Source organism: Laetiporus sulphureus (genome assembly GCF_001632365.1).
Source record: "Laetiporus sulphureus 93-53 unplaced genomic scaffold LAESUscaffold_10, whole genome shotgun sequence".
Classification (NCBI taxonomy): domain Eukaryota; kingdom Fungi; phylum Basidiomycota; class Agaricomycetes; order Polyporales; family Laetiporaceae; genus Laetiporus; species Laetiporus sulphureus.
The window spans coordinates 557,542-568,123 of record NW_024468519.1 but is presented as its reverse complement, the minus strand read 5'-3'; the positions used below and the strand labels follow the sequence as shown (position 1 = coordinate 568,123).

Here is a 10,582-nt window from a genome sequence, read left to right as displayed (position 1 = left end):
CCGGACCACACGTGTTCCCTTGGCAGCCTCCGAGCACGTCCAACTCGAAGACGTCCGGTCCTCCACCGTCCGCGACTTCACAGCAGCCGTCACAGCCGCCTTCATTCCTTTGGCCGCCTACTCCTGAGCCTAGCACGTGGGGCAGCGTTGGCGCGAGCGTCTTCGGCGTACCGCCCTCCTTCGCACAACCGCCGCCACCTCCAGCAGTGCCTTCTAGTGTGTCGTACCCGTTGGCAACGAGCGCGGGCTTGAAGTTGTCGAAGGCTCGTGCTTCGAAGGCTCGCGCTAAGGCGTCTGCCAGAGCGGGCGGGATGGACTTGGTGGATGAATTTGAGAAGGGGATTGAGAGGGTTGCTGGGTGGGAAAGGAGAGAGGTGGAGGATTGAGATATCGCATGTTGTCAGAGGACGGTTTGTGGATTTGCATCATTTGGCGAGTGGTGAGCGATATCTTCGGCAACGTGCATGATCATATATATAAAGATGTATTCTAGCCCAGTAGCATGGTTATATCTATCCTATTCATTTGCGCTTGTCTGTATCCCTCCGCGTAGCAGAATGCATTGCATTATGATCCAATGAAAGTTTTCATAGATACTTGCGGTGCTCCTGCAAACGGGTATGCAGACGATGAAAATCGGCATGCGAGAACGGTAGACATTAAATGGAGAGGACGCACCGGTGCATGGGTCGTCTCGTGATCGACATGCACGAAGGCGCGCTCGACGTTGGGCAGCACCTCGATCTTGTCCTGCAGCTGCTGACTGATGTCATGTGCCTTCCAGAGGGGCGTGCTCGCGTCCATAACAATGTCGATCTCGACGAAGTAGTCCTGTGCGCATGAGTCACTGTCAACAGTCGTCCATTCGGCCCACACACCATCGACGTACCGGCCCACTCTGCGATCAACCCATCGTCAGCAACACGTAGCAATCAATCACGAGGTTAAAGAAACGTGAACGCACATGGTATGCTCGCACGGTGTCAACCTTCTCGATCTCGTCGCTGAAGGTCATCGTCTTGTATACAAGCAGCTGCATAAATTCGTACGGCGCCGACTTGCCCGCAAGCAGCTCGAACTGTTCATAGATTGTCTTGCCCCACGCGAGCAGCACGCCGATGGAGATCTGATGCGGTCGGTGCGTGCGGTCAGGAGAGGCCGCGAAGAAGTGAGCAGAAGGAAGGCGTACGATGAGAGCGCCCATGGGATCAAGGACTTGAGAGAAACAGAGTTCAGCGTCGAGAATACGCGGATCCGACGAAGAAGCATGTCTTACACCAGACCCACTTGCTTCCGCCCGCCGACATGAGCAGACCTGCGCGCGGACGCGTGTGTATCAGTTTGACGTCGCCACACGATGCCTTATAGAAGATTACGCACCGAATCCGTTGACGAAGAGGTCGTTGCGGTGGTCCTCCCACAGCACGTGCACCTGGCTAGACTGTTTTCGCAGCCCACTGCAATACACGAACAGCACGAACTTCACGCCTGGAGTTCGTCGATATTTTATCAGCCGCCGCATTTGTGAGTAGGGGAAGACGGCTACCTAGTGCAGCTCCGACGGAGATGATAGACGGGATATGGAACTTATCCGTATCGCTGCTGCTGTCGTGCGTGATGATTCGCTGCACCGACTCGACGATCAGCACCAGATTGACCGCGCTCATCCTGTACATTAGTCTTTAAGCTACCCGCGCATTCGTTTACTTCCCGGATATAGATACCCACAAGAACCCGTAAACGATGTTTCCGATGGTCTCGAGCCGTAACCCGCCGACGGGCCACTTATTCAAGTCGAGCGACATGGCGCGTTTGTGCAGCCAATAGAGGACGACATTGCTCCCAAAGTCGAAGACCGAGTCGACGGAGGTGGTGATGAGGGACAGCGAGACGGATGTGATGGCAGCATATACTGAGAGGCAACACAAACGAGCCAAAATAAATGAATGGTAGAAAGATAAGGTAGCATATACTCACACTGGAGAATGCAGAGAGCAAAGTTTCCGGCTAGGCTTGCCCAGATGGCAACCTTGATCTGTGAAGCGCGCTCAGTAAACGCGCTGCCAGCACAAAAAACATTTCTAAAAAATACAGGTAATCGCGCGGTCTCTTCTTCATTCCAGATAACTCGTCTCGACTTTCCACACCATCCCCGCCACCCACATCATTCTGCTTGCGGTGGAAGCGCTCGAGCTGCTTGCCTGCCTTGCGCTTGCGCAAACTCGCAAGCTCATCGTCAGTCTTCAAGGCCTTTCTGAGCGAATACGGGTCAGGGTGCTCTTCTCGCGTGACGGTCGTGCGTGGCTGCTCGACGTCCGCCTGCTGCTTTGATACCGCTCCCTCGGGCTGCTATTCGCGCGCCGGCGTCAATATAATCAAATTTGCTGACACCGAATCTTTTCAAAGGCGACGGCGCGCACTCACGGATGCGTATAGAGACAGAAAGCCGGGGCGTACAGACAGTACATTTTCTTCGGTGGTTTGCACGATGACCATGGTAGTAGAGGGTCAGTGGTGCATGTGCGGAGGGTGCAAGTGTGGCTGTAGGGACGCCCCGAGGGAGCGGGTCGAAATGTGATCTGGCTCCGCCCCGAGGGGATCTGTGATCGCATCTCATTTAGCCACGGAAGAACTTTTGAGTACTTTGAATATCGCACTCACCACTGGACGAGCAGCTGTCCAGCCTTTTTTGGCGTGTCTGTGGGAGGCTGGAGCAGGAGAGAGAGCGAGAGGACGTTTCGCAGATAGGCGCAGGTGGGAGGTTGTTATATTGCGCGGCGCGACGGCCGAAGAGACAGCCACAGCGGACTTTGGATGTTGTACTTCCGAACTGCGCGCACCGCGCAAACCTCGCAGCTGCTCACTTCGCTTGGTGCACGGACCATAACATGTGTGTGATTTCTCATTGAGCCGGCCTCCGTGTTTTTTTCGCACTCGGTGTCTGCGCTTGAGAAATCAAAGCAAATGTACTGGCCACTCCGCGGGATCGGACAAGACAGATCGCGATCTATATCCGCAACCACGTGCTGAGCGCTGGGCGTCTTGGGCCCGGCTCTTGGGCGCTTGCTCGTTATCACGCTCGACGTTGAGCCTCGTCCTCGATATCTGCCGCTTGCTGAGAGCTGAATGCTGGCCATGGCGCCGGCCGCTGCAGAGGGCAACTCTGCAGTCCTGTTCGTTTTGGCCCTGTTAGCCCTCATCATGTAATTACCTCACACAGTGCAAGCACGATTCGTTCTCACCAGCCCGTCTATTACACATCAGCTTCGCTGCGCTCGCGTGGTGCATGGCCTCCTCCTGCTTGGGCCGCTCCTGTCTGGAGTCGGTTAGCGAGCTCTGGCATGCACTGCTTATGAGCGCGCAGTCGGACCGGCGCCCGACACATTGGGCCAGAAGGAGGGGTTGGGACGACCCTGTGGAGCTGTTCGAGATGGAGTATAGGGGAGGAAATAGGGTGGGGTGAGTGGCTTGTGTGATGGCGAGCATGATTCATGTGTATTCGTTCATGCTGCTGAAATGTTGATTATCGCATCCACTGTATACAATGCATTCGCAAGGTTATCGAACACAATGCATGTATGCGCAAATTTTGCATGGTGCTCTTCAACTAGATGTCGTATCATCCCTGCATGCATCAGCTGGGGTGATCAGCATAGTGGGAAGTGAGGAATAGCAAGTTGTCAAATACACGTCGGCTCCACTTGCAACCAGCCGGGTCGCCTACAAATGAGCTTTGGTCATCATCAAGGATGTACAGGGAGTGTTTATCGGGTCTGTCGTGAGGGGGGCAAGAGCTCGGTAATGCTGGACCACTTACTGCAGGCGCGAATACGTGCAATGATGTGACTGCTACATACTCCACCGATTTTTGAGGCAGTGCTGATGTCTTCCGAAGAGGTCGCGATGAATGGTGAGACAACAGTTCTGCAAGGTGAGTCTGCTCATGTTTCTTCGTATCCCATCCGGAAAATCAATCAATATTCTACCGCTTACCTACTTATCTAAGGCTATACTGATAGCACTGCGGTCGTTTGACCGTCAAGCCCCCTACGTCTGATGCCGTTGCGACGAGGAGATGAGTCATCGCAGGGCGTCATATTTATCTCGCTCACCTCTGGTAGTTTGTACTAAAGGAGCTCATTTTCAGGCTTTCGTGGCGATCTCGGAGCCTTTGTTTAATCAGAGATTCTGCATTAATGTCGGACATGAATTGGGATACCCCGGATGTGTCTCATTTCTACGAAAGTGACAGTCCATCCGCACTGCTGCTGCCAGATGCATGCTTGCGATTTGTGACGCCGTTGATAGGGCGAAAACACTGACCTTAGCCCGCACAAGTCGCCAAGTGCGGGTGGTAACTACAGGGCGTCCGATTACGCTGGGCGTCGAACTCGCGGGATAAGGGATCGCAAACGGAATCACGTGGTCGTGACTGACCGTCGTGACTGACCGCGTTACTCCCACGGGTATCAGACTTGTTCTTGTAGGAAGGCTGCTCGTCTTTTTTGACACTGCAAGGTTTGACTCGTCGGTCCATGGTTTCATCCGTCGATGTAACATCAAAGGTAGAGTTATCACGACTCTTGCTCGGCACCACCAGCGCCATGGCGTTTGATCGGGCCCGTGATATATGAAGTGCGCTATTCGCCGCCGCTCGTTGACGACGCTCGGTAAATAATGCGCTGAATGAAGTCATGCCATCTCGGCTGATTCAGGATTATCATGATTCCATGCATACGGGAGGTCAGGAGTGCCTTTGAATTGCCACGGGACCGTCCATATGAAAACTAATCCAATGTATTCTATTCCGCAGCATGCTAGAATGACAGGCATCATTTGGTCGGTTGTTTACGTTCGAAAGAATCCTGTGGACTGGTCGGCAAGGCTCAATCCACCCTACGGACTACCTGCTTCAGGCTCATCACCGAGAGGCGACTGCAGTTCGGAACCGTGGCGGACGCACGCCGTTGACCGAAGCTACGCATTGGACGACTACGTTTGCCGGCATATTGTCAAGACCGATTTTACGTAGCGCGATCAACGGCGGGACGAGCAGTTACCCAAATGGGCTATTGATAAGACTCGCTCTTTGATAATTCCGACGGGATGTGGACAAGGCCCACAAGGGGCAGTTTGATCATAGCATGAAATGGAAGCGAGAAGAGCCTTCCCGCGAACAAGTGAGTTGAACGTTGGTATCGATGAGACACGCAACTAACACATGAGCATACAGATGACCCGGCCACGACCCTCCATTACGTGCATTGACCCGCAGGAACCTGCTGTACTTCTCTCACGATCAGTAGATGGCAAGTCTCATCCTGCTCGCATGGCGCCAATCAGCAATTAGCACGACGGTTCTTCGTGCGGGGATCGCTTATGGCCCAACTAGAAGCACCCAAATGGCACTCCGATGCACTTTCATTGACATTATTCATAATGAACGAAGGCACCGAGACCCTGTGTTTGGACAGAAAACGGCTGGCCAGGTCATTGGGTCTTTATATAACATCCCGTTTTCTGAGCTCGAGCTGCACCCTTGACATTCACCTTCACACTCAACGCATATACCACGAGACTTTTGGGAGCGGAACCTCCCGCTGTTCAGCTTGTCAAGAAATCCAGTGAATCATGCAAAATACCGCACATCTTGCCGACAGCAGCCTCAGCTGCAGCCGCGCGCTCGGTGCCACTGAGCGCAGCTGGCTAGCAGAACGCGGTGTGCATGGGTACACAGATTTCTTCACTATCATCCAGCTCGTCTGCCCGTCCGGCCCGCCCATCGATGACAGTGAAATCATACACGCATATGCCCTCCTACGACTGCGCCATCCCCCTCTCGCATCGCGGTTATCGCATTCCGGATCGGTTCCCGAGTTCGAGTACAAGTCCCCGCAGACGGAGGCTCGTGCACTGCAAGAGGCGGCAGCGCACGTCGAGTTCGGTACATTCGAGGACCGAGATGCGGCGGTGGTGGCGTTGCGGACGAGGTGGCTAAGCATCGACCGACATCATGTGCTCGATGTGCGAGCGTCCATGTCATCCATATTTTGGATGAGGAGCGCGCGGGCCAGTGTGCGGCAGTATGTTCTGGGATTACGGACAGCGCACTTTGTTGCAGACATCCGTCGCCAGCTGGGCATTATGCGCGAATTTGTGGAGTTGCTCTCGTCATCGGGGCAGCTCAAGGCGGAAATTCGCGTTCACCTCAAGACTTCTCGTCCCGGATCTATGCTGCCTCCTCCGCTTGAAACTCGGATTCCAGACATTGCATCTAGCAGTGTGGAAGAGTTGAAAAAGGGGGAGGATGCATTTTTGAAATGGATGGAGCCAATGCCTGTGGTATGTATCTTCAGCTACCACTAAAACTAAGTAAGTCGCTCACCTCCTTCGTCCAGCCCACATGCGGATTGGTACCGGATGGAACTGCCGATGAAAATAAATATGACGGTCGCGTCCTTCGTCACATATTGTCGCGACAGGACACCGCCAGAATCGCCCGTGCTTGCAGAGCAAATGGCACAAGCATCACGCAGATGGTTCTCGCAGCTATCGCAATAGCAGGAGTCTCAGCGGATCCTTCCCACCCATCTGTCACCGCCAAAGACGCACTGTTCTCAAACATCACACTGCCAATGGACCTCTCTCCGCACATCAGGTCATCTTCCGTAAACAGGGACAACCTTGTCATCTTGACGAGGATGTACCCGATGCTCATGCGCGTGCCGCGGTTCATAGATAGCAGTGCTCCGGACTACCGTGCAGTGTGGCGGGTCGCACAAGAATGCAAGCAGCGCTACGAGGCGTTTGTTCGCTCACCGTATTTCTGGCACCTCAGCTGGCACGGCGATCGGTACACGTCCGCATGGAACACGCCAACGGTTGGGGAGCCGTTCCTGCCGATGCTGAGCAGCCTGGGAGATTGCAGCAAGCTGCTCCCACTCTCATATTCCCGCGCCGCAAACGGATGTGAGGCTGCAGATCCCAGGAGCAGGGAGCTGAGTATCAGGGACATGGAGACGGGCGGCAAGATCAACACCATCTTTGGGCTGTGGACGTTTGACGGGAGGCTGAACATGCAGCTGACTTACAATGGCGCGCGTATCAGCAGCGGGATTGTGGAGCCATATCTCCGGCGGGTGGTGGACGTTGTGATGCGGGTCGGGTTGACAAGCCTGAGGGAAGAAAACCTGTCTGCTGCACGATTGTAATTTGTGAGCGGATGATTCGATGAACTTTCCTGCATGGACTGAGCGGAAAGCACAACATAGTGCTGCCAATATTTCCATGCACGGCGCACTCGGAATCGCGATCACGTGTTCAACACGCTCGCTGTGCGTGGAATACGAAGTTGGTTCATGGCCTGCGCATTTCTCGTCGGCTCTTCCACCGTTGGTCACGACTGAAACAAAACATAGAGATTCCCCATAGCCTGCGCTGATACGACATGATGCTCAGAAACAGCCAAAGTCTGAACCAGAGGCGAAAACGAAGTTGGGTGTCAGACGAACGATGGATCGGGCTGAGGCTGACAGGCAAGTTCAACTTCCGCACCGTACATAAAAGCGAACCTTCCACCTCCGCCAGCCTCCCCAGCTCTCTCTGTGACCACCACGATCTCTTGAATCGAAATCGTCTCGTCATAGTGCTTTCGCATTGCTATTTTCTTGCTCTTCGTTTCTTCTTCACGCGCCTTCATCATGAAGATTACGCCGAGCTCTTCTCTCCTCCTCGCAACGCTCGCCATCTCTTCGTCGTCCTCCAGTCTAGCGGCGCCAACCGATGCTCAGGGGAATGACCTTCATGCGCTCTCAAGCTCGTCATCAGTGCATGCGTTGGCGAGGGATGATCGGATGTCCGCCCACATTGGAGGCGGAAACGTGGACGTCGGCATGGGTGCGTGTGCTCACCTCTTCATGCATGCTAGTGGCTGACCCTCCACACCCTTCGTAAGATGAGCAGCCTCCTGATAGTGCCTCTATGCACTCGAGCCACATGCCTCATTCTATTCGTACTCACGACCGACGACAGCTCAGCAGCCTCTTGGAGGGGTTGCTTGATCCCCTCTACGAAGTTCCGATAGTGGGCCCGGCAATCGAGCCTGCCATCAACGCGCTCACGTCGGTGTTGGACCTTCTTGGACTGGGAAGCCCCTCCGTCACTCTCAGCAACGATCAAATTGCTCAGATCAGAGAGGCGGCCTCGCAGGCTGCGGAGAATATGGCTGCTGCTCTCCCAACCATGACCAGCTCTGGAAAGCGAGCGGCCGCGCGCGACCATGACGATGGCACTTCCGCGGATCCCTCCTCTACCGCCAATACCACCGCGATGCACGCCGGAAACTGTAGCTCGACGATGTCGTGGCCATATTCTTCCTCCGCGACGCCCTCATTCGAGGCAATTGTGCTGGCGGCACCCACTCTGCCCGTCAGTCCTCCGGGCGCCCAGGGTAACTCATCCAATTCGACCGGTCCCAGCTCGGGCCTCGTCTCCCCTCCCATCCCGCCGAACCCACCCAACACCCCCGTCTCTCCGCCCGAGGACGTCGATATCCCTACTGGCGCGTTGCCGCTGACTCCGCCCGTGTCGCCGCCCACTCCGCCTGTGTCGCCGCCCATTGTGCCCGTTTCGCCGCCCACTCCGCCCGTCTCGCTGCCGATACCGCCTAGTTCGTCGAACACGACGAACGCTACAGCCAGCAGCAACAACACTTCTGCAGCGACGTCCTCGGCTACTCCTGCTATGTTCGATGTACAGCAGATGTTCGGTGATAGCGACACAGACACGCCTCCCTTGTTCATGTCGTCCACGGCGAACAGCTCTTCTTCGACCATGATGCCTTGTGCCACTGCCAACGACTCTTCGTTGGCGACGAACGCGTCCTCGACGGCTATGGCGAGCAACAATGGCACTTCTACTGCCGCACCTTCCGCTACCCCCGCGACGTTCGGCATGCGAGCGTTCGGCGATAGTGAGTCGTCTACCATGGACGGCTCTTCCTCGATGGCTAGCGAGTTCTCCACGACCATGGATGGGTCTTCTTCGAGCACGATGCCTTCGACCACTGCGAACAGTTCTTCCTTGATGATGAGCGCGTCTTCCTCGACGATGGACGGACCCTCGTCGAGCGTGACGCCTTCGGCTACTGGTTTCGCTTGAGGCTGCGCTTCTTCTTCTTACGATACGGATGCACACATTACGACCTTTCACGTCTTGTCATGTAAACCTAAGAATCCATATATACTGGCCATGTTCTATACCCACATTTTACTATTCCATAATCATGTAACCCTATAATAGCCATATTCTATACCCATATATACATTACTGTTCCACAACCATTACCGTAGATTATGTTACAATGTACTGTGAATAACGAGTAATGATAACGAGTTGGGCGAGGATGAATTAATGAGCCGCCTTTAGAACGTCTACCGGCGTTTCCTGCGATAGTACGTTCCCTCGTCCTAGCGTCGTACCTTTGAGCTTCTCCCTTCTTGCCCGTAAACCGTTCTTTATTAACGTCCACCACGCATGGTACTTCTTATCGATCAGCAATTCCTTCTCCAACATATCCCAATCACCCTCCTCCGGGGTTGCACACGCCAGCGTATCGAGCATATCCTCGGTGTAGTACCCCAGGTTCATCAGCGCCTCCGCCACGTGCAACGGCGGTTGCATCGTAGTCGGAAGATTGCTTAGGAACGCCTGGACGGCGTGAGTCGGCACAACGGTCTTCCTGCGTTTGCTCGCGCGCTCCGGGTGCCCAGGCAGGCCGTGATGTGCTCGCACTAGCTGCTCGGGCGCAGCCCACGCTTGAGATGGGTACCAAGCCCGAGGAGACGCATTGAAGCGCAGCTGAGTGCGTTCGTTGTTTCGCTCTTTGACCCTTGTCGGCGTCGTATTCACTGGCACAAGGCTGCATGCCTGAGGCTGCTGGCTTGCGGAGCGTGCACTGCTGCCTGTGCTGCTTGCAGAGGCAGCTGGGGATCGCGGTTGGAACCACGGTACCGCTCGATGACTGCCGAGTTGCCCGCGGGCAAAATCGTCCGGGACCTTGCGCTTGACGGCCGGCGTTGACGAAGAAGACGGCAAAGAAGGCATCTCAGACGGTCTGCGGGAATGTTCGCCTGCGGGCTGCGGAGATATCATGCTGATCCCATGAGGTGTTCTATGGCCGCTAGCAGCCACAGACGGTCCAAGCGAGTTGTAGCGTAGCGATATCTTTTCAGCAGCTCGCGAAAACGGACTGTACGGCGGCTCGCTGCTGAAACGAGCAGCACTCTTCTCTACCACCACCTGTTCAGACGATATCTTCTCCTCAGAAGGCGACGAAGTGCATCCAACTAGTGTGGTGGACGGACTGATCAGAGACTGTTCTTCTGTCTTGACGGCTGACCAACCTGGCTCAAAGTCATCAGGGTACAGTAGTTCAAGATCGGATAGCGAGGGTACGGGGCTGGACTCCCTGGCCGGGATCAGGTCATCAGTGACAAGCTCGTCCGCGACGGTTTGTCCATCGGGCGGAATAGGTACTTTGAGGGCCTTGTTAGAATTATTTGAGCCTGTGTGAACAGTACGT

The 10,582-nt window shown here is 55.0% G+C and overlaps 4 protein-coding genes across 4 annotated transcripts in view; 3 read left to right on the top strand and 1 right to left on the bottom strand.

The window, feature by feature from the left end:
• The window catches only part of LAESUDRAFT_748803 (uncharacterized protein), a gene marked incomplete at its 3' end in the record, with an annotated part of 4,191 nt that extends 3,805 nt beyond the window's left edge, over positions 1-386 (top strand). The window contains exon 9 of the mRNA XM_040911531.1: positions 27-386. Within this exon, the coding sequence (XP_040766483.1) occupies positions 27-386 (360 nt within the window). The remainder of the gene's footprint in view (positions 1-26) is intronic.
• Positions 387-587: 201 nt separating this feature from the next.
• On the bottom strand, positions 588-2,496 carry LAESUDRAFT_757455 (CDF-like metal transporter; the record flags this gene model as incomplete). The annotated part of the gene is made up of 12 exons (XM_040912303.1): positions 588-608; positions 679-831; positions 890-898; positions 965-1,126; positions 1,190-1,215; positions 1,277-1,315; positions 1,381-1,488; positions 1,547-1,668; positions 1,729-1,912; positions 1,978-2,035; positions 2,164-2,349; positions 2,425-2,496. The coding sequence occupies 12 exons, from the start codon at positions 2,494-2,496 to the stop codon at positions 588-590; spliced, it is 1,140 nt and encodes a 379-aa protein (XP_040766482.1).
• Positions 2,497-5,631: 3,135 nt separating this feature from the next.
• Positions 5,632-7,211, top strand: LAESUDRAFT_757454 (uncharacterized protein; the record flags this gene model as incomplete). Its single annotated transcript, XM_040912302.1, has 2 exons — positions 5,632-6,342; positions 6,399-7,211. 2 exons carry the CDS (start codon positions 5,632-5,634, stop codon positions 7,209-7,211), a joined length of 1,524 nt encoding a protein of 507 aa, XP_040766481.1.
• Positions 7,212-7,456: 245 nt separating this feature from the next.
• On the top strand, positions 7,457-9,284 carry LAESUDRAFT_52668 (uncharacterized protein). The gene is made up of 2 exons (XM_040902813.1): positions 7,457-7,896; positions 7,955-9,284. Exons 1-2 carry the CDS (start codon positions 7,701-7,703, stop codon positions 9,157-9,159), a joined length of 1,401 nt encoding a protein of 466 aa, XP_040766480.1. The 5' UTR covers positions 7,457-7,700; the 3' UTR covers positions 9,160-9,284.
• Positions 9,285-10,582: the final 1,298 nt, after the last annotated feature.